The 23,646-nt window shown below is 51.2% G+C and overlaps 1 protein-coding gene across 1 annotated transcript in view; it reads left to right on the top strand.

Moving 5' to 3' along the window:
- Cux2 (cut like homeobox 2) overlaps positions 1-23,646 on the top strand; it is a 196,572-nt gene that overhangs the window by 117,534 nt on the left and 55,392 nt on the right. Inside the window, exon 4 of the mRNA XM_033762676.1 lies at positions 311-358. Coding sequence (XP_033618567.1) covers positions 311-358 — 48 coding nt within the window. The remainder of the gene's footprint in view (positions 1-310; positions 359-23,646) is intronic.

Genomic DNA, 23,646 nt, shown 5'->3' with positions numbered 1-23,646 from the left:
TTGCTCAAAAAAAAAAAAGAAAAGAAAAGACCCAGCGTAATCAATCCATCTGGAAAATACCACTTCCTCTCTCCCTCTTCCGGAAAGCTCTAGTGTATATCACCTTTAAGGTTCTGAAAAGTCCTGCAGGAAAGGGACCTCTTGGATGTACTGCTTCTCATTCTGATTTGGTTCCATGCCCCAAGTGTATGTGTGTCCCTCATGAAATTCCATAGAGCACAGGTCTGTGGGACCCCATAGGACAATGGTCAGGGGCTATGGGGGTGCCCATCTGGCACTGCGATGAACCCTTCACTGATCTCTTTTTCAGGAAATCAGAGAGATGGTGGCACCCGTATTAAAAAGCTTCCAAGCTGAGGTAAGACTCAAGGCCTAAGGCTTGTGGAAAAAGGCACACCCAGCTCCCTCTCCCATTCCACTTGGAGTTGTCAGAGGAAGCTGGTAGGTAGCCTTGGCTCTGGAGAAAACTGCCCGGCCCCCATTACAAACCCCCTCCCCAGTCCATGTGTATCCTGGTTAGTGGAACTCCAGTTTGATCCCCAGAAGCTTCCTTTCCCGTTTGGTGCCCAGCCTCCCACTGGTTCAGCTGCATGTAAGATCTGTGATCATGGTCGAACCTCCTGGGTTCCTGGCTTCGAATTTGGGGGTGTGCTCTAGGAGACCTGTGCCCCACCTTGGCATTCTGTGCAGCTTGATTAAGGCAGCTTGCAGATAAGTGCAAACAGCTACCAGCCCCCTCAGCAAGCCTTTCCACTGGCCCACTCTGCAAATTAAGTCAGCACTGTCCGCACACTTCTTCCATCCAAGAGCCCTGGTTCTCCGCAGCAGCCAGGTTGTCCCAGGTACATCCTTCCTCTTGCCTTTCCAGAGCTCTGTGATAGGGCAGAACTCCTTGCTTCTCCTATCACTTGACTTTGTGGCTAGTATTCTAAGAATGTCCACTCACCTGACTGGCACAGTCTAGGAAAAGACTAGATCACCCCAGGTCAGCAAGTGAAAGGGAGGCTGGAGTGGGGGGCTCCTTCCAGAACTGGCACCATTCAGAACTCACTGGTAGGAATGCATTTGCATTCTGTTTTCCACTAAGTGTCACAGAGCCCTGTGAGCACATAAGGCGATATTGAAAGTAAACAAAACTTAGCACTCTGGAAGGCCGAGTCAGGAGGATGGCAAATTCCAGCCTAGTCTGGGAAACTTAGAGATTTAGTGAAACCCTATAACAAAATTAATTTTTTTTTTGTACCGGAAATTAAACTAAGAGCCTTGCACTTGCCAGGCAGGCTCTGTAGCACTGAGCTATATCCCAAGCCCTAATGAAAAAAACTTTAAAGGGTCGGGGATGTAGCTCAGTGTGAAGATCCTAGATTCAATCCCAAGCACTGTGAGGAAGGAAGGAAGGAAACTGTATTTACACCAGTGCTGCTGATCTCCATATTTTCCAGTCCTTCATTTTATTACCAAGCAGACTGATATGCTTATTTATAGTTATTTATAAGGCCATCCACTGTTGGTTCATTTGTTTGTGAGGTGCCTGGACCAGAAGGTGGGTGGAGATAAAGCCAAAAGAGAAAAGAGTACTAGTAGTGTGTTTCTCCTGCTTTTTAGTTTTTAAAAGGCAGAATTCCCCATGTGCTGACCCCTGGTTCCAGGATGGCTGCTCAGCCCACAGACTTCCTCGGCAGCCGGTCCCCTTGCAGCCCAGAACAGGGCTGTTCTGCAGACAGCTCATCTTCTCGGCTCTTCCCATGCTTGGGTTGATGGGGACAGAGCTTCTCTTAGCCTCCTACAGCCTCAGTTGCCCTATTTGTGAGGTGGGGTGAAGACACTAGAGGTCTTTTTGTGTTATTTGGGGGATTAACTGAGGTATAATGCAGGGAGAGGAGTTAATGTCATGTTTGGCACTCAGAGAGCTTCAAGGGCGATTTGAATCTTGCTTCTGCTGCTTACTAACTGTGTGACCTTAGGAGAATTGCTTGACCTCTCTGTGCCTCCATTTCCTCGTCTGTAAAATGGATAATAAGTATACCTACTTCATAGGGTTGTGACTGAAGAACAAATCAGTGACCAATGCAGGAAGTTTTGCCCTCTGCTGTGGCTGGACTGGCAGTTGCTTTCCCTATCCAGCTCTCAAAGCTTTATATCCAGAAGAAGAGGACTTTCTGTCCCTGTAGGAAGTAGGTTACCTCTTCAGTAGGAGACAGGGTTCAACACAGGTCCACAGCGGACCGAGACAGCCTGCTGTGAATCTCAGCTGCCTGAACCAGCTCTGTGGCCTAGGGAAGCTCCTTAACCTCTCTGAGCTTCAGCTTCCCTCCTGTGCCAGGTGAGGATTCAAAGAACGAAGCAGCGCCCATGGCCTCGTGCAGTTGGTCTTCGGCTAAGTACTGGGGCAGAGAAAGTCATCGTGGAGCCCCTGGGGCAGACAGAGCTGAGCACTTGTTTCCAAAACCCGTGTGCATGTGTGGTGTGTTGCATGGACACAGCTTTAGTAGCTGGAGATCTTCAAAGAACTTCGTTAATTTTCTTAAGAGAGCTTTCCATCGTGCCTTTAATGTACCAAAAAGACTCCGTTTGTCTGGAATTGTATTCCCGAAACCCCTGCTTTCCTCATGATCTATTGACGAAGCCCTCAGAATTGCCAATTTCCTACTCCCCCCCCAGCGCCTGGGGGTGGGGCGAGCACAGCTGTCAAAGAAAGGTGTTAATAACAAGCCTCTGCTCCGTCCTGAGCAAGCTGCTCACGCACGGGCTGTTCATAATCCAAATATGATTTTCGTTTTAATTTTTTTAATGAGGGCTCATCCTTTATGCCACTTCCCTCCTGCAGTCCACAGGGCTCTGGGCTGGAGCTGCAGGTTCCCAAGTGGGCATCACTCACCTTCTGGAAATATTCCCTGGGGAGAATACTGTCCCGAGTCACATAAACTGGCCCATAAAAATGCCGCTGCAGCTGAATGTCCGCCCATCATTCCTGCCTCTCCAACTGCATTTGGGTCTTTGGTTGAAATATGCCATATCCAAGTTCACTCCTGAAATTCACTCCCCCAGCCCTGGATGTACAGACTCTGGGCATTCTTTTTATCTTCATATACTGTATATGAATGAGTTCTTTTCTTTTTCTTTTTCTTTTTTTGCCAGTGGGAGGAGTGGCGAGGAAGTGAATTTGCCCTGCTGTGAATCAAGGAAGATTCTCTTTCTGCCTTGATTGCTTAAAGGACAGTTATGATTTCCCCTGCTCAGGGAAACAAAGACAGCCAGAGAAGGTGGCTTAATGGGGACAGCTTGAAATGGCTAAAGTTTGAGTATCCTTGTGCGCAGAGAAAAGAGCAAGACTAAAGCCCCGCTAATTACAAAAGTTGCTTTATGAAAGATAATTCAAAGCAATAATTTAGCAAACATAATCAAGTCGCACAGATGGGGTTGTTGATGGATGGATTGCAACATGCAATTAGCAGTTCTCGCAGTTACATATCATTAACCCTCCGAGCACAAAAATTATTTTCTCATTATTAGTTGAAAAGGTAAAATTAAGCTGACTAGACAGTAAAGGAACAAACTACAATTAATTACCTTCATTTATTACAGTCATTATTTTAAACTTATTTTTACTTGGAGAGAGAGATGAAAACATCTAAATTAAAAGTTTTGTTACGCGAACTCCGAGGTGAGACTTTTCCAGAGAGCCCGAGCACTGGCCTGACTGAGAGTATGCAGATTTTCTCAGCCTCCTTCACCCACAGCAGAGGTATGTGGCCTGCCCGGCTGGAACACAGCAGACTGGGGACGAGGGTGCCGCCTGGGCTGAGTGAACAGGGTCGGAAGAGCGTGAGGGTTGGACACCGTGGTCCCAGTCCCGCCCCGATGCTGACGGGCCTGTGTGATCTTGAGAAGGGACTTCACGTCGTTGGGCCGCGGTCTCCTCCCCTGTACACAGGCAGAGCTCGCAGAAGTGTGTGAGCGTCTCAGTGAGATACCGTGGGTCGAGTGGCCAATGAGTCTCGAGCTCCCACCGTGGCGGTATGTCTTGTTACTCGAGTCTGTGAACATTTCCCCTTCCCTCACCACGATCTAAGGGAGCTTCCTGGAGTGTAGGAAGGTGACCAAGACCCCGCTTATCACACGATGCTTCGATCGTCACGTGAGTCCACACAGTCATATTCGCTCAACATGTGCTGAGTGACTGCAGCATATCTGGCGGCAGGGCACACACTTAGGGCTGGCTCGCCTCCTTGGCGTGAAGAGCAGGTACTCCTGCCACACCCAGAAGAACCTCCTGGAGAAGCCGGGGCCACCCTTTCACTGGTCCACTTTGGTGGACCTACTGTGTGCCAGACCTACACAGGGGCTGTGGAGGAACCAGAGATGGTGACATTCCTGCCCTCAAAGAATGGCTGTAGAGTTGAGTCCTTGGGGTTGGAATTACATCCAGGAGCTCCAGAAAGCCCTCTGGGTCCCCCTCAGAGCTGCCTCATCTTTGCTGGACTTGCTGTTTGCACCCATCCCCCTGCTGGCCACTGCTTCCTCTCCCAGCTGGGCACATCTGCCTGTGTCCTTGTCCTCCCCCATCAAAACAGAGTCTGGGTCCTGTCCTTGCTTCTAGGCCCGGGCTTACCTTGACCAGCAGCAGCCTGGGGCCTGCGTCACCATGAGGAGTAGAGGAGCCAGGAGCTTTGGGCCCATGCTGCATGTCTAGGCCAGTCAAGCTGTCACATCCCCAAGTGCCATCTTCCTGTGACACCCGAGAGATGGTGATCACGGACCACCCAGCGGTGGACAGTCGCCCTACAGAACCAGAAGAGGTCACGATCAGTGGTTGTGTAGGACTTCTGTGTTTGGGCGCTTGGTTTTTAGCAGGAGAGAAGCAGAGCACCCACATCTATGAGGGGCTCTCCTCCCTCTCCTCCATCCCCAGCCCCTTATCCCGAAATCAAACCTTTAGGCAGATTTGAGCCTTGGAACAAAGTTCTCCCAGTGCCAAGACCTGAGGCTTGATCTCACAACACAGTGCAGCAGGCCTCCCCGGTCGAACCCCAGAGGACAGTGATGGCTTCTGGGCAGAGGCTGGGCACAGGGACAGATGCAGGCTCCTTGGCTCAGGACCGCCTTGTCCTTCAGGGACCCAGGCGAGGAGCACCGGCAGTGCTTCAGCTCTCAGGTCTTTCTTTTGAGTGTCTGCCCACGGAATCAGGCATCTCCATCTCCAAGGGCCCCACTGGCTAAAGGGAGTTGAGAGCAGACTCAGCAGGAGTCCTTTCGGTTGGGGACAGGGATGGTGCGGGTGTAGGGGCTGACAGGAAAGCCTGCGATGGGGTTCCGCTGCCTTCTGTGGGTGGGTCAGGTGGAGAGTGAGGCGTGGTGGCCAAGGATGACAATGTTCCTTGATGTGCAAATGATCAGCCACTGACAGAAAGTCTCATCTTGGAGGAGTCCGCTGTCCTGTACTGTGGCATCTGAGAAATGGGTGGTGACAGTTTGCTGGCCTGAGTCATGTGGGTCTTGGGAGTGGCCCCCAGGTCATAGATGTAAGGCCTTGTGACCTGCTGTGGCCCACAAGATGCCAGACCCTTCCCCACCAGCCTCCCCCAGACAGAGGAGCTGGATATCCACCTTGGGTGACCACCTGCAGGTGGGCAGAGGGCTCCCTCCTTCTGCCCACAGGCACCTGTCAGCGAGGTCTCCCCCAGGCCAGACCAGCAGGTGACAGGGAGTGAGCAAAGCCAGGCTGCCGACGGTGCCACCTCCTATGGGGCTATCGGTGCAGCTGGGGGTTGCCCACTTGCCTCACTGAGCAGCTGTGCTCTGCGGGGAGGTCAGCTGCTGCCTTTCCAAGAGAAGGCTCCCGCCGCCACTGACTGCACCTGCTCTGCGCCACACGCGCCCTGGTGACTATTTCTCGTATCATTCCCAATGTGGCCACCCCTAATGAGGACACTGAGGCCCAGAAATGACAGCATCTGTCCAGGGCCAAGTCTACCCCAGGCCAGGAGAGGACGAAGAGCCGTGAGGGGCAGGGGCTCCACGCACTGTGTGATGACCAGAAACGCACAGCCAGTGGCCCTCTACACCCTGCCCCGCCTGCCTCTCCCTCAGCCAGCAGACAAGCCCGGCGAATCCCCGCCTTAGGGTGTTGGCGCCTGTCCTTCCCTGTACCACCTCTGCGATGAACTCCTTTCAAGCATCCTGTGCCCCAAAACAGGGACATGCTCTCCCATCAGACTGCCAGCAAGACACACATAGCATAGTCTGCCGGGCAGAGCATCAAGACAGATCGTGCCATGTGCCTCACTGGGTAAGTGCAGGGCTATCACAGTTAGTGTCTGAAAGTGCTGGGCCTGGTGACGCCTGCCTCTAATCCCAGCACTCTGGGAGGCTGAGGCATGAGGATCATAAGTTCAAGCCCAGCCTCAGGAGTCAATGACGTAAGAAGACCCCATCTCAAAAAAATGTTAAAGGGGGCGCGTGCTGTGTGTGTAGCTTAAGGCAAAGGTCCTAGGTTAAATCCCTGACACCACAAAAATAAGTGCCTAATAGATAAGTGTAGTACCATATAATGAGCAGCAGATCACTCAGGACCTTGGGGCTGCCATAGTATTTGCTGTGACTACGAATGAGCTATGGGGAACTACCAGGGGCTTTAGAGCAGGAGAGAACCAGCTCTGACTCGGGTTTTAGCAGGATCCCTCCAGCTGTTAATCAGTGAGAGGAGAAACTGCCCCTTCTGCGGTCCCTCCCAGAACCCGGACCAGAGTTCGTCACTGATGCCCCCACCTTCCGTCCCTGCTCTGGACCCTGCACTTTCTGAGGCTGAGGGCTTCCTGTCTTTCCCTCCCAGACAGTGGTGGGTGGCCACGGGGGTCCTGACCCAGGACAAGAGCCCCAGGGTGTCAGTACCTGTTCCTGAAGCTGAGGCGTGCATATCCCTCCTGCCCCTCTTTCTCAGCCCCTGTTCCTCCTAGTCCACATCTGCCTGAGGACTCTGCCCTCTAAACTGAAATTTCATTGCAGGGCTTTTCCTCCTCTTCCAACTGCCTTTGATGTCCTAATTCTCTCACTCCCCAGACTGCACTTTCTCTGGCATTCTCAGCAGTGTGACCAACACTTTGTACATGAGGGGCACCTATGTTGTGCTACCCAGCGGGCAAGTCAGGGAGAGATGGCCCTGTCGGCCAGCAGCACTGGTCTGGGAGGAGGAGCAGGAGGCACGCGTGGGCACTGGAGCCGCATTGGCAGGGGCCGCATCCAGCTTGGCTACTCCTTGGCTGCGTCTCCTTGGGCAAGTCACCTAACCAGAGTCCACTTCCTCTGTTTCAACGGAGATGGAATAATGCCCGTGTCAGAGGCTCAGCAGCAGAGCTCAGTGAGTTGAGACTTGAAAAGCCCACCGTGTGGGTGCGCCCTGGGGGCTGCAGTCAGCCTTCCTAGTGGACTAGAGGAGAAGCCACATCACCTTTGTTCTTCCCAGGAGGAGGCTCTGCTTGCCCTCATTTCTCAGGTGAGGAAATGGGCTCAGCCCATGGCCTTAGAGGTGACTCAGGCCAGAACAGCAACTAGCAAAGTGATAAGTCCTGGGCGTCGCCTCTGCTTAGCGGTGCCACAGGTATCCCCCCCTTTCGTGGGTGGGAAACAGGCTCAGAGCGGGGAACCACTTGCCCAGCCGCACACAGCTCTTCACCAGTGGTACAGAGGGAGGGAGATGCCCCAGCCTGGAGGGCTGACCTGCCCTTTGGGGGCCTAGGAGTGCAGGAGGAGCTCAGGTCTCCTGTCCAGGTTGAGGCCTGAACTGGAGATTCGCAGGGAACCAGAGGGACCTGGCCTCTCACAGGTGTCTTTGCTGAGCTGTTCTTTCCAGCAGAATCAGCCAGGGAAGCCCTTGCATTTACAGAGGTGAGATTCAAAGCTGAGTCTGCACACCCAGCCCAGGACTCGGCCATAGTAAGTGCTCAGTGAACGAGGGTGTCCCTTGCAGCTTAAATGCAATAAGGGGAGCTTTCGAGTCTCTCCCTCTTACCCCACTGCTTGAGTGTGCCCATGCACCTTCCATACCTCTCTGTGGTGACATGAGGACTCTGGGGAGGAGGGATCCTGAGAATTGAACCCACAGCCTTCACACCAAGCTAGCTCCTCAGCCCTTTTTTATTTTCTGAGACAGGGTTTCACCAAATTTTCCAAGCTGAGCTCGAACTTGCCACCCTCCTGCCTCAGCTCCCCAGAGCACTGGGATTGTGGGTGTGCCACACGTCTGGGTGACATGGCTTTGATGTGTGCATCTCCTTGGCTGCCCACACCCAGCCTTGGCCCTCTGGAGCCTGCCCTGAGGCTCAGGGTAAAACTTCCGCTGGACTGAACAGCCTTCCAAATTTAATATGAAGAACCCACCAAAGCGTCATTGAACCTGTCACACCATATTACAACCAAATTAAGAACCAGCAGCAATCCTCTTTCGTTTGATATCATATGCCTTATAAAGTAAATTATTAATGCTTTTTCCCCCCCAGTTAAGCAGTTATTTGCAGTTGTTCCGGGTATTTCTCATTAGAAATAACATCATCTAAAGAACGATATTGATTGATTTTTTTAATCTTGGAATCATGGACGTGAACCACATTTATATGACATTCCCTTTAACTAGAATTCTCATGCTTTATTTTTATATTATTGATCTTTTTGACACGAATTGCTTTTTGGCCTTGTGCGAGTGTTGTAAGCTTTCCGCCTGCAGAAGAATGGGCCAGGCTGTGAAGAGTGATCGCCCCAGCCGCGTGGCAGTAACATTCCCGCACATTTAACAACAATTAGTCTGTGCTGACGCCGTGGTAGACTTTCGTGTATGAAAATTTATAAGCCTTTTAATGGACTGCATTATGGAAGGCCGTGTGGGGCTGGTTGGTGGGCAGATAAGGCCGCCAGGTGCATATCCATCTATGGCTCTGGCAGCCAGGCCGCTCTCGGTGCCCACATCTGCCTCCTGGGCAGGGTGGAAGCTCCTGGAACAGCAGCCCCGTGACACCACAAGGGGAACGGTGGCCATTCACAGTCACACGATCATCCCCACAGTGAATCTTGGTGGAGCACCTCCTGTGTGGCAGGCTGGGTGCTGGGTGGAGGCGGTGGGCGTTAACCATTCACTCCTGTGGAGAAGGGCTTGACCGTCTGTGCCTCCAGGACCATGCTCAGTGCCTCAGGAAAGTGTGAGCACACATTCCTGGTGCATCTTGCACCAGGGCAGAGTAGAAAGGATGTAAGCCCAGAGTCACTCGATCTGAGTTCACACAGCAGATCTCAGCAAACCTGTTTCTTTGTAAAATAAGAATGGAAAGAGCCTGCCACTCAGGGAGGCAGGGAGGATTTGGTGCAGAAGAACTTGATGCATGGGGCTTTTATTTCACTGAGCTTAGTGGCCTCAAGGTTCACCAGTGTTTTATTGCCTTTATTTGTAATATAATTTAATTGTGACTTTAGCTTAGAGTTCCTGAAAGTTTAAAAATCAGGCTTTGACAAGCTACTGCAGGCAAGCTCCCAGCACACCACCAGAAGTAATCCCTGTAATAAATGAGAACAGAGGTAAAAATGGTAGACTTTAGGTCAGAGAGTGCTTGAGCCAAAGTCTGTTTTTATCAATAAAGCTTTATTGGAACATAGCCATGCCCACCCACTTTACATTGTCTATTGCTGCTTTCCCACCACTGCAGAGCTGAGCAGTTGCAACCGAACCTGTGTGTTCCCTGGAGCTGAAAGTTTTTTATCACCTGCCCTTGCCAAAAATGTTTGCCGTCCTCTGCTTTTAGGAAGTGGAAGAGAGTCAATCTCCTCATTCATTTGTTTGTTCATTCAGCAGGGATTTACAGAGCACCTAGTGTGTAGCAGGCACTGTCAGTAGACACAGGAACAAATGAAACAGAAACCAGAGCTCTGGTTCCCTCCCAGTGCTGGCCTTGTGAGGAGAAGACAGGACGTAATTCAGCTGCTTGAAATAAGTAAATTCAGTTATCAACTTCAGCAGAGCTGTGCTATGGAGCTCCATGGGGCTGGGAAAGCATCCTGGAGAGTCAGGGAGGGAATCCAGAAGGAAGTGACTGTGACCTGGGTCAAGAGTAGTTATCAGAAGGCCAGAATGACGGCCAGGTAAAAGGTCAGCATATGCCAATGCCCTGGGGCAGGAGGCCAATGGGAATCTCATGCCCTGAAAGCCCAGAGCCCCCAGGGCCCTTCCTGTGCCCTATGGTCCTCTATCCTCTTCAATCCACTCTGTCAAGCATAAGATCACCAGGAGCCAGGCTCCCTTTGGCATGGGGGCCCTGTTGCCTCCTCATCCTCAAAGGCTACCCTTAAACTCTCACCATTTTCCTGCCTTGTCCTAGAGCCTCCACTGCAAAAGGTAGACATTCGTATTTGTCTCTTCTCCCTGAGATTTATAAATTCCTGCCCTGTAATAAAATTCTCAGCACAAAATAATAGCACTTCATTAAAATGCATAAAAGCAAAGACTAGTATAGACCAGTGCAAATCAAGATCAGCAAAATTCTGTATCCAGATTTGAGCAGAGACCCTGCCCTGAGCCCCAGGGACTGAAACGTGGAATCGGGTGTAAGTGGGGTTCCACTTCCTGAGCAGCTGTTGGTATCATCGTCAGAGCTGGCTCTCTGATACTGTAGAGCACCTGCTGTGTGGCAGGCAAGGTGTGGAGTATAGGATGTTGTGGAGTAGTGTTCTAGAGAACCTAAAATGGAGGAGACTGAGTTTGTCTTGCAGAGGAGAAATGAACTTAAAGAGGATGAGATGCTGAGATCCTTTGACTGAGAAGCAGGAGAGCTGGAATTCGAACCCAGATCAGTTTGGATTCATCCAGCCCTGCTGTCTCTGCATCCCAGAGTCCTTCACTGAGCTGACTCATGGAGAAAGGAAACCAGGGTGGATCTTGGAGTCCTCCTCAAGGGCCAGTCCCAAAAGTGGCCACACTGCTTCTGCCCTTGTTCCCTGGGTTGGAACTCTGTAAGGAAACCACACCCAATTCCAAGGGTACAGTCAGACCTCATGTGCCTAAGATGGGATGAAAACCCAAGTGAAGGCAAGTGCATTGCCCTGTCTGCTGTATGGTGGCCCCAGAGGGACCAAGCATCTCCCTGGCTATGGACACAGTACAGAGCCCTGACAGCCTTGCACGTGATGCCATGTTTGGACGAATGAAAGGGAAATGGACCACAAGGGGCCTGCCAAGCCCAGGAGTTGGCACAGGGAGAAAGTAAGTACGTGAAGGGGGTGGCAGATACTGTAAAGAGCCTTCTGTGTGTTCTGTTCCATATGGGGCCAGCTGGGGGAAGAGATGAGCTCAGTCCAGCAAGGAAGCCAAACCACCAGAGGGAGTCTACCAGAGGACCATTAAGAAAAACGCACATGTGCAGGAGGAGTAAACTGTGCCAAAGAGAAAGAGGTTAATTTTCAAGCAGGCAGTTCAGGAAGACTCCCCAGAGGAAGTGAGATCCCAGCAGAGATTAGGAAGTTTGGGGCAGGAAGGAACTGGGGTGTGGTGGTTGAAAGCCTAGGCCTTGGCCACAGTCAGACCGAGGTTCAAGCCCCAGTCTGGTCAATGGCTTATGGTGAGGATGAGAAGAAATGGTAACGCCCATGCCATATTCGTCAGGATTCAGAACAACTCAGGAAGCTGGAAGTGGAGAATGACTGTCCCCACTGACAGGTGTCTGGGGCTGGGCTGAGGTCACATGTGGGACTGGACGTGGGGTCCTGAGTGCTGACCTCCTCTGTGTGCTCTGTGGACAGAGGAAGCACTGTGGAAGCTGTTTGGATGTAAAAAGACTGCGTGCCCGGTATCTTGTGGTAGAAAGATCTCCGTGAGGTGCACAAGGCAGCAGACAGTGGACTCAGAATTCAGGGCAGGTGGCCTGGCCTGAGACAGGGGCAGAGAAGTCGGAAAAGCGGCGCTGGTTGGCCCAAGCCTCTGCGGGAGCAGAACATGACTTCATTAGCAGGAGGCAGGGGGGCTGGTTTTGGGGAGACAGTGGGGTCCAGCCCAGGAGGTCTCTGTGTGACCTTGAGCTCATGACCCCCATCTGGAAGTTAGGGAACTACTCGCCCCTCCTTAATAGGGCTTGCTAAGGGGTGCTGTGAGGTGTTTGCCATACGATTGGTGCTTAGAAATGGCCCTTAGTATCGCTGTCCTGTTTTCTGTTGAGTGGGACTAAAGCTGGACGTGAGAGGACTGATGCTGAAGCCAGCAGGTCCCACACCAGCAAAGTGTGAGGGCTGTAGCTGGTGACATCGGTGACCGCAGCAGCAGCCAGTGCTCCTGTGTCCCCAGTATACACCTTGCATTCTCTTCACCTTTCTGCACATATGGTATTAACTTCTAACCTTTGTCACCGTCCCCAGGCAAGGGGGTATTATGGTGCCCATTGTACAGATGAACAAACAGGCACAAAAGCCGGACAGTGAGGAAGGGACAACCACTGGCAGCCTCAGTTTACACAGAGATCTACCCGTGAAGTGGGTGATTCATCTCGAGAACTGTGTGCTGCCCTGAGGGTTTCTAAGAGGCCTCAGGTCCAAGAGAAAAGCCTGGGAGAGTCTAGCCTATGTATAGTGGCGTGATTCCTGCACCCTCACTAGCAGCTCCAGGGTTCTAACTGATCCCGTGTTTTGGTGCTGTTTTCTACAGCAATTGCAAATGTAGTTAGTTGTCCAAAACCTGTTGCCTCCTGACACCAGCCAAAGCTCTCTGGCAAGGAAGGGTCCCTCCGAGGATTATCGTGTCGTCCCCACACCTGCCAACTTGGTCCCCAGTCCTCCCGGATGGAGACCTAAGGTGTCTTTCTCGTTCCCTTCTCTCAAAATGTTCTTCCTCCCCAAGCCCCTGAAGACCCCCGCTGTCCTTCAAGGCCCCACCCAGATGTGGCCTTGGCTGCAAGGCTTCGTGACCCTCTCTCTATCCTGTGTCCTCTGTGTGCCTCCTGAGTGAGGGGCCTCTCCATCCACAGGCAGCAGGAGCAGCGGACATTCTGACTCCCAAAAATAGCTCGGCTCATCTGAATCCAGCCCCTCTGTTTCCAGATTAATTTACCCGCGTCCTTGCCAGCAGCCTGCGTGAGCTCTTCCAGGGCTGACATCCCACTTAAAACCCCCCGTAACCTCAGTGGCCCCTGCCTTCCCCCCACTCCCATGAGGCCCTCTGCCAGCCAGCACTGCCTTCTCCTGCCTGCTCCCCTACGCTCTCTCTCTTCCATCTCAGGACCTTTGGACACACTCTGCCCTCTGTCTGACACCCCTTGCCCCCCAGTATGCCCACTTAATGCAGGATTCTCAGCCTCTGCGCTATGACCAGGTGCTCCTTTGTTATGGGGCTGTCCTGGGCATGGGAAGGTGTTCGCCAGCATCCCTGGGATTTACCCCTGAAACACCAGCAGCACTTCCGTGGGTGACAACCAAAAATGTCTCTAGATATGGCCGGGCCCCAGGGGCACCATTGCCAGGAACCTGTAATCACTCGGCTCTGTAGTCCAATGTCATTTCCTTGCTAAGGCCTTCATCACCTCCCAAACTTAATCCTCCCTGTTACATAAACTCATAGGACCCTCCACAGTGCTTAGCGTGGTTTGTGCTTGTGTATTTGTTTGCTTAATTATTCAGATAATGCTCATGCCTCCCGCTTAACAAAAGGAAGGAGCACATGCACTGGAGACTATTGTACTACACAGTCCCACGTGGTGGTTGACACAATAGGTGTAGAATAAATATTTATTAAGTGACTGTTGACACATAATAATATTGGCAAACATCACTAGCTGTTTGTGTTCCATGCAGCATTCTGAGTGCTTTGCAGATACCGATTCGTTTTTCCCCGTGACCAGCTGATAAAGTAGATAAAATGATGGTCAGTAGTTTACAAATGAGAGAAAAGGCTCAGAGAGGTTAGGTAACTTGCCCAGTAACAGCTGCTCTCCTAAATGCAGAGGCTTGAACCCAGGCAGCCACACAGCACCTGGCTCAAGTCCAGAGAAGTACTCTCTGCGCAGGTGCAGACAGACAGGTACAAGATGCTCAGATGCTGAGCGAGGTCACAGCCAGCTGGGGGCAGATTACCAGCCCTTATTCCAGGCCTCTTGGCCTTTCTTCCACGCCCTGTGTCCATGGGTGGGGACACTTTGACAGTTTAACCAGTCAATTATAATAATATTTTTCTCTCTGAATGTTTAAAAGGGAAAAAAGTTGACTTGCTAAGGTATAATCATGGCTCAGAGGCCAACCTGACATTAGTTATTAATTAGGCCATTATGCATTCCACAGTGATAATTGCTTTGCTGCGGACTCACCAAGCATGAAACGGACCCACACAGAAACGCAATCTATCAATCTGAGAAGCCGCAGCCCAGTTGCGTTCTCTCACCTTGAGCCGGGTGTACACCTTAGCGGGAAACAAAAAGAAATTAATGGAACGTCGATAGGCAGCGTGAGCTGGCCCCGACCCCAGCCCAGCGTGGGGGATTTCGTGCCTGGCCACGGGGACAGCATTTAGGCAAAGTTTATCAGGAAAAATGGCCATTTCTCTTTGCGCACCTTCCCATTTCCCACCGTGCTGTTTAGGGGAGAGGAGAAGCCATCTCGGTTGCATCTGTCTGCCTTGCCTGTTGCGCTTGGCAGTGAGTGGGGTGGGGAGCAGCATCTGCTGGGTGGCCCCGGGCCTAAGGGAACAGGTGCAGCCTCTCTGCCTTTGTTTCCCTGTCCTGGCCTCCCTGGGGGAAGGAAGGAGGCCCCAGCATACCCTTGTGGCTTCCATATGGTCATGATAAGGGTAGCTTACAAGGAATCTTAAAACTGGAGATGCAAGAAACAGAATTCACCCAAGTGTGCTTGTACCAGAGAATTGATTACAAAATTAGCTGTCACACTCATAGGACATCTGTTGTATGCCAGATGTACTTACTGTGCCATCTCATTCTCCTCACAGCCCTCTGAGGGACGTACAGTGGACCCTTGACTTAGGAACTCAGTTCCAGGGGGCTGGTTGTAACTGAAGTTGGTTGTAAGTCAGTACAGCTGAGATCTGGATGTTTACCTGGGTACACGCTATAGATAACAAGAGGCAGATGAATCTTCCATTAACCTAATTAACCCAAATTGTTTGTATATCAGGCCTGTTGTAACTTGAGGGTCCACCATATTGGCATTCTGCCCATTTCTAAGCAAAGAAGTTGAGGCTGGTCAAGGTGAGGTAACTCGCCCAAGGTCCCACAGCTGGTGGAACTGCGATTAGAACCCAAGTTGGCGAAGACAGAACGCTTCTGTGACTCTAGTCTGAGAGGTCAGGAAGCTGTGTTGGGCTCCCAGAGGGGGGAACAAGCATCCAGGTTAGTCCAGAACAAAGGTGGGTATCCCCACAGCAGGTGAGGGCAAGTACCCCAACAAGGCCACCTACGCTCACCCCACAGTCATTCACGGGAATAACCCCAAAGAATCAGAACTAACCAGTTCCCACTTCAAATTCCCAAGGTAATACATAGTTCTGGCTTAGTTTGAGTCCAAGTTTGCTCCCAGTCCACGGCAGGTGGTAGGAAGATGCTTCTGTGCAAATATGGCTGCTGCAGCTGTCCTGGGGGAAGGAAGGTCACACACTAGTGTCCTGGCCACTGGCCCCATCAGTTGCATATTGATTATGTCTGCCTGGCATAGAAGCTTCTTAAAAAGTGGATACAAGTGTCTAGAAGAGTCTGCTCTCCCACAGCCGCCCCTCTCATCCCTTAGCCGCTTTACGCCCTGGACTTACCTACTGGCTTCCTTCAGGCCTTTGGCGTTTTCTCCCTCGAGGAATGCTTGGGTTCTTCTCAGCAAATGGGTGGTAGCCAGGTGTCTGCAGCGCTGAAAGTATGCACATGTCAACCACGTGGTTGGCAACCAAAGGTTGGGCAGAGATGCTACCAAGGTGTGACCACTCCATGTCAAGAGGGCCCAGTAGGGCTGAGCATGGGGCTCAATGGTGAGTACATGCTTAGCATGCACAAGGCCCTAGGTTCAAAGCCCAGCACTGCCAAGAAAGCAAAGGGGGTGTCGTCAGTGAGACGACAAATTCATATTGCTGAGGAGGGGTTGCTTCTGTTTCTTGCCCATTCATCCTTCCAAGTAATTTGCCTACAGCAAGGCCTGACACATGCTGTCTCTCTCATGTACTCTACGAAAGAGGAGCACCAGAAGCTCTTCTCCAGTGGGTGAGTTCGTTCCCAATTGAAACAAGATTGAAAATGTCCACAATGGCCCAGCCTTGTGGTTCATCCAACCCATGTCCCTGTCTCCGGCCAGACCTCAGGTGGGACATTTAGAGCCGTGACATTGATCACTGAAACTTGGGCTGGCCCACTTCCCTGGTCCACCCTTCCGGTCGAGCTGATGCCCTAAAATGTTGCTGACGCTTGAGGCAACAGCTTCAGCTGCACAGCCTCTCAGGAAGTCGGTCTGGAGAGCCGACTCGTTACAGTGGCGAGTAGAATTTCCACATCTCTGCCCTGCGTTTCCTCTTTCAGCCTACGAGATGGGGAGACCCTGGTAATTTGAAAAGTGGTGAGAGGACCATGTTTTCCTATTTGTGCTTTTTTCGCTTGCTGGGCACAGACATAATCATTCATCATCTCAGCAAATATTTATTGGGCTTCTCCTACATGGCAGATGCTGTGTTCTAAGCAGTGAACAAAACATTCTAGCAGGGTGTGACAAATCGATAACAGTATCACCTGCTGTTTGTTGAGCAAGGACCTACTCACTTTGACGCTGGGCCAACCTTCATGCTTTCATTATTGCCTTTCATCCTGGCCGCATATAGTGCTATCTTTAATCCCCATCTTACAGAGGAGGAAACTATCTCAGGAAGGTCAAGTGGCTTTCCCAAGGCAAAACAGTGAGCAACCTTCTAGACTAACACTTGGCAAATTATAGCCTCGGGGCCAATTCCCATCACGCTGCTGCCTGTCTTTATAAATAAAGTTTTATTGGAGCACAGCCATGCCCATTCATTTACATATTGTCTCGGCCTTCAAGGGAAAGGTTGAGCACATATGATAGAGAGACTGTATAACCTGAAAAGCTGGAAGCGTTTACTACGTGGCCCTTCACCAAAAAGGTTTGCTGACTCATGTCCTAGATCAGACTTGTAAACTTTGGCCAAATTTGACTTAGAACGTGGATATCTTTCCTATGTTTTTCCCTTCCCTCCCTCCTCTTCCTTCCTCTTTTCCTTCATTTCTTCCTCTTTATTATAGTAAAATTCAAGCCTATAACAATAAAGAGAATAAAATAATGAGCCACCTGGATCCCATTTAAGAACCTAAGCACACATGGGCTCTCCCATCACATGCTCTGTATTATCAAGAAGCAGTCAAAGTCACTGTGTCATTTCTGCTGTTAATATTTTAGTGTATGTCTCTAAAAACATAAGCAATCTTTTGAAACATTGCCACAATATCATCATTTAACGGTAGTTTCTTCATAGCATCAAACCTCCGGGCAGTCTCAGAGTCCCTGATGAGCTCTTCCAGTTTTGAGATAGTTTTGCTTATATCAAAACTCAAGGGGACCATGGATTTAGCTCAGTGGTGCCACTGCCTGCCTCACAAGCACAAGGACCCGAGTTCAAACCCCCCCAAAAAACAACAAAATATACACATTGTGATTGGTCAGTGTGGCTCTGAAATAAGGTAACCAGCTGTCACAGTTTGGCTCTTGACCCAGGAGGCTCCTGAGATGCAGAACTTTCAATTTCAAAACTGGGACAGTCTAGGGCCTGGGATTTAGCTCAGCGGTGCCACCGCCTGCCTCTCAAGTGCAAGGACCCAAGTTCGATCCCCGGTACCAAAAAAAAAAACAAAACAAAAACAAAACTGGGACAGTCTTGAGGTACAGAAAACTCTCTAAGATCAGGAAAGTCCAAGGGAAACAGACAAGTTGGATACCCTGTCTCTTCAAATCGTAAGCACACTCTCTGTCCTGTCCCATGTGTGTGTGTACTGTTTATGTATATGTGGAAAAAACTGGGCCATTTTCCTGAAGCCCTTCCCCTGGCTACAGTTGACTGTACACACACTGACACTGGCTTCAGGCTAAGACAGTGATATCATCATCGTGGATGAACTTGGAGCTGGTCAATTTTGATTCTTCTGGGTGTTTAGCTTGAGTGACTGTTGAGGGCAACCACTTTCCACCAGGAAATGCTCAGAAGCTGAGAAAGCAGGCCTGGAGAAAGGGCAGGAAGGAGATGAAGATTTTGCCCCTTATGGCAGAAGTGCCAGCCTTGGTTGGCGTTGAAGTTGTGTGTTTTGTGCATGGACATTTGGGTCTGGGGGTGTGATCATCTCAGGGTCGGTATTTTTAGCAAATCTCCTTACAGGCGGTGCTGGCTGCTTCCATTAGGAGATGCCTGGTGCACACACACACCCCCCCCAGTTACTTCCAAGACAGAGCTGGAGGCTCATCGGAGGTCAGGATCAGCCTGATTGAGGACAAGCCTGATATGGCTACGTGGGGACACCGGGGCCCCCTGCCTCGTCCATGTTCTCAGTGTGGGGAATTCATTGACTCTTGCATTTCCAACTGAAGGGAGCTATGTTTTCTATTTTTCCCCCCTCTAAATTATGTTGCATCCAGATTGGGCACAGGGCGTCCTGTCACAGGGTGTCAGGAGGAAAGAGGGGACAGAAAAATTCTTTCTTTTATCCGGATGCTGTCGGGTCTCCTGGCAAAGGAAGAATGGAAAGGAAGTGCCAGGCGTTTGAAGTGTACATTGACATTTGATGTTAGGTGCTGGGGACAGGGTTCGGGTATGAAAAGGAGTTGGGGCTGTTGCACCCCAGGAACCTTTTGTTTGTGTCCAGCTACATGGCATGGGTGAGTCCCATGAGGTGGGCAGAGTGACATTTCATCCCCTAAAGCAGGGACCCATCCTCAGGTACGTACAGGGACCCAGAGGCACAGGGACCAACACAGGCACAGCGGAGGTAAAGTGGTAGTAGGGAGAAAAGAGGACTCCATCTGCCACCTCAGGGAGGCCTGCCCTGCTTAGGCAGACTATGACAGACAGGTCTTGCTTGCATTGCAGGGGCCAAGAGCACAAATTTCAGTCTGTAAATCCCTCCTCTGCCTGTTTTCCTGCTGTGTGACCTGGGGTAAGCCTCTTGACCTCTCTGTGCCTCGGTTTCCTCACTGTGGAAGTAGAGATGACAGCTGTATGCCTGGGCTCATACCGTGAGTGCCACCATCAGTGACATCGGTGGTGTGAAATCTGCCACGATGGGGTTCTTTGCCACAGAAAGTGGCAAGTGCTGTGTAGAGGGGCCCTTTTCCCCCACCAGCCAGCCAATCCTTACCAGCCCCTCACCACCCCTATCCCTCAGGGGATCATTAGACTTTGGAATTGGAAAGCACCTGAAGCCATCAGCACTTAGCATTCACCGTGAGTTCTCATTTATGGTAGGAATGTGAGCCCACGGTGGCCACATTTTCCACTTTTTTAGAGAAGTTGAAAAATCTCATGTCTCTGTAGAATCCCATGATTTTTTAAATGTTGCCTAATATCACACATTTTCCAAGCCTTAGCTGAACGCAGCACAGGTGGAGATTTGGACCTCAAGCCTCAGGCTTGCAGCCAGGCTCAGAGGGCTGAGCTCGGTGTCTCATGGCTGTGCTAAGCCTCACCCCTCCCCTCCCTTCCCCTGCTTTTCACCTGCTGGGCGCACTCCCTCCCCTGCAGATCAGCAACCTGCAGGGCCTTTGCACGTGAGGCCACCTCCTCCTTGGAGTCCCCCTTGGCCAGCTCCCTGCAGGGTGACTCACTCCCCATAATGGCTGCCACCCCTTGCCTTCTGTGGCACTTGCCTGCTTGCCTGGCTGGGTGCTGAGCACCTTCTGTGCACTGTCACCTTGGCCTGAAGATCAGTCCTCATAGGAGGAGCAGCCCAGAAAAAGCATGAGGCCGTCCAAGGCTACAGACAAGCAGGGGAATTGGTAAGAATCACACCCGCCCAGGCCCTCCGCTCTGGAGCCTCAGGGCCTGCAGACAAAGCTGGGCAACACAGTGGAGCCCCCATGTCCATCTGAGGCCCTGGTGAGTCTGTCCCCAGCCACACTCCACAGAGACCCCAGAAAGCATGCTCCTATATTTAAAAGCCTGGGTAGGGTGGTACTCGTGTGGCATTTGGTGGCTGCCTCTCCTTAAAGGGCACATACGTTCTTCAGCTTCACACTTCTGGGCTGGCATTTTGGAGAACTTGCTAGAATCACTTTAAGAAGGGGAGACTGCTGCCACCTGGGACCCCTGCGTGCCTCCCAGGAGCAAGGCCACTGAGGCACATGACAGACAGCTCAGGGTCACCAAGTGTGTGGGCCTGGCGTGCAGACCCCGGACAGCACCAGGGCTGAGGAGGTACTTGGCATTGCACACCCTCTCCTGCACTCTGGCCATTTGATTCCAGCCCTCGTGTTCAGCAGCTTCCACCCCCACAATGCCCATGGATGGTGCCGACTCACAGGACGTCTTGTGACCTTAGCTAGTGATTCTAAGGACTGTGTAGCCTGGTCAGCCTCACCCCATACTTAACAGTGAACAAAGCACATCTTTTAACTCCTGCCGTCATCATACATTAGCTGGGCCTTGGTGTTCCTGCTTTCTAGATGGCAAAACTGAGGCACAGGGCAGATCAAGGAAAGTCATTCATTCTTTCGAGCATCCATCCATCCAGTGCACATTCATTAAGCACTGGCAGGTGACTGCGTGGCTTCCCTGCACTGACACCAGGCAGCACTGTACATTGTTGTACCCATTTCACAGTTGAGAAGGCTGAGGTCCGTAGTGCATGAAAATCACAGCCAGGGATCCTGGTTTCAGACTTGACCCCAAAGTCCATTGCTTTGAACCCACAGCCTTTACTAAGCCTCCCCATCCTTCCCTTCCTGGTCTCTGTCCCCACCAGGACATGCAAAATGCCAAGCCCTGTGGGGTCTCATGCCTGGGGAGGTACAGAACCATCTGGGTACCCTGTGTGACCCTGTTTCTCTGAGCCTAGGTCACCCAGACCTTCCTGGAGGCAGAGGGAGGGTTTGCTGCTTCTTGGAAGTCTGTTGGCCACCATGCTGCACAGCCCCAGAGCCAGGAAGGCGAAGCAGGACTGGTACAGTTCCTGTGTTATTTTCACCTGTTTAGCAACTGACTGGAAAGTTGCTCTTTCAAGGCAGCCAGCTTCAAAAACAGTAGCAAGGACACAGGCAGCAAAGAGGGCGTGTCAGCCTAGACCGCGGAGAGAATGCCCACCCCTCCTGCAGGTGCATGAAGGACCTGAGGCGGCCGCTTCAGACCTGGTTCTGTCCCAGCCAATGGGTGCCAGCCAGCTCCAGGTGGCCGATGGTGGAAACAGGCCCTGGTGGCCAGATCCCTCATTTTCCTAGAGAAGCCAGCGATTTGGAACTCTTCTGGTTTTTAAATACTGGCTCTATATATATGCACATATTTTCATGTGCACAGTCCTTAACGGAGGTATCATTTACATACAGTAAATAAAATGCACCAATCTGAGTATATAATTTGATGAATTTTGACAGCTCCAATATTTTTAAAACATTGGAAGGTCCAAGAAAATAGGACCATAGGATGCCTCTGGCCCTGGATCCATCATTCATGCCGGCTAGTCTAATGTGACCCCACAAGCAAAGTGGGGTACCGCGCACGAACTGTACACTACAGTACCCACAGGGAGGGGGCTGGCTTTGTCCAGCAGACCCTGCACATTGAGCTACATCCCCATCCCTTCTTTTTTTTTTCCTTTTTAAATTTTGAATCAAGGTCACAGTAAGTCACCCTGGCGAGCCTCGGACTTGTGATCCTCCTGCCTCAGGGTTCCCAGAGTGCTGGGATCACAGGCACGCGCCACCACGCCCAGCTTAATGTTGTTGCTCTCACAGCAAGAGCACAGGCTCTGGAGCCTGTGTGTGAGTCCTAGCTCTGCCGTTTGCTGTGTGGCTCTGCACAGGTCCCTTCACCTCTCTGAAGTCTTGTCTTCGTTTGTGTAACAGGAACAGTGACGGTGGTGACTTCATAGAGCTGCTGTTAGGATTAAATTTGTTCTCATGCTAAGCACTTGGACTGGTGCCTGGTGTATAGTAAATGCTTTATGCGTGTGTTCATTGTCTTTTTTTTTTTTTTTAGTAGTTAATAAATAGGCCTGTTTGTTAGAGCAGTTGTGGATTTGGAGAGAATTTGAGCCAAAAATTCCCCTGTACTCTTCCCCTACTGCCACCCCATTTGCTCTTTTGAACATCCTGCCTTAACATGGAGGATTTTCCATTGATGAACCAATATTGAGACATCGTTATCAGCTAAAATCCATCGTTTACGGCAGGCCTCGCGATGTTGTGCAGCTCTGGGGCTTGATGATGCCATCAGGAATCCGTTAGTCCTCACAGCTGCTGGGAGAGCAGCACTGTGGCTTCCTGAGCAACCTATGCTGGGCTGGTGGGAGCCATGCATCCTCTCTTACTCAGGAGGGAGAATACAGCCCATTCCAGCGAGGGAAGGGGACGCCACAGCAGTGCCCTTGAGCCTGTTCTAACTACCCAAAACTGCAAGCCATTCACTCGCTTTGAGCAGGAGAGCTCCACAAACTCTAGCCCCAGATTCCCTGCCATATGGCTGATTCTCAAGCCAGAGACACCCCCAACCCCCACTCACACCCACCTCTATCCTGTGTGACTAGGAGCTGTGTCTCAGCCTCTCTGAGCTTCTAACACCAGAACCGTCCTCCTGCCCGGAGCTGCCTTGGGGACTGTTTGGAGGCCCGGATGTGCTTGTTCCCATAGTTCTTTGTATGCTCTGGATTAAAGCTGGGAGGTATTATGATTTAATGTTGTGCAGAAAAACTGAGCCATTAGTGAAGGGGATCCACCTTCGGAGGCTGAGCGGCTGGAGGGCTGCATGTAGGGACCTGGTGATAGTCGTCTAGGACTTGTCCCTCAGATGTGAGGTGGCCAGAAAGACACCCGACCAGAGACGCCTCTGGCTACAATGGCAAGGTCAGACCTGGAATGCCAACTCCTGGGCTGTTCGGTCCTGTGGGCAGCGGGCCACATGCCCGTCTGCAGTGTCTGTGGTATCAGCAGCACCGGTAAGAAAAACCAGGTGCAGGTGCTTCCCAGTACCCAGGACAATGAGTTCTATTGTCCTGCTTCACCCGTGGCCACACCCCAGGCACAGCTGGAAATACAACTTCCATTCTGCCCCTATCTATATGTATGGCCTGGCCAAATAAGTGATAGATGTTTAGTTCATTACAGGAGCCTATAGTTTCTTTTATTACCCCAAAGCAAAATTTATTTGTAAGGCACTGAAGAAAGCCTCCTGTCCCTTTTGTGCCAGGAGCCCTCAGAAGAGAAGTGAAACTGTGTATTCACTGCTAAAAAAAGCCCCAGCTTATACAATTTTAACAATAGAAAAATGATCTTTGTGCTCCGGTGCGTGGATGCTTAGAGGAAAACAGGCAGTCTGTTCAGGTGGCTGGTGAATTACAAATGAGTGGTTCGCCTTTGTTTTGAGTGACAAGCAATTTAAATGCAGTCTTACGTGGAAGCCTGGAAAAAAATTTTTTTTCCCAGAAGAGAAAGAGAGGCAAA

Source organism: Fukomys damarensis, unplaced genomic scaffold, assembly GCF_012274545.1.
Source record: "Fukomys damarensis isolate Sample0158 unplaced genomic scaffold, DMR_v1.0_HiC HiC_scaffold_12, whole genome shotgun sequence".
NCBI classification, from domain to species: domain Eukaryota; kingdom Metazoa; phylum Chordata; class Mammalia; order Rodentia; family Bathyergidae; genus Fukomys; species Fukomys damarensis.
The sequence above is the reverse complement of the archived record's forward strand: the minus strand, read 5'-3'. Positions and strand labels throughout refer to the sequence as shown.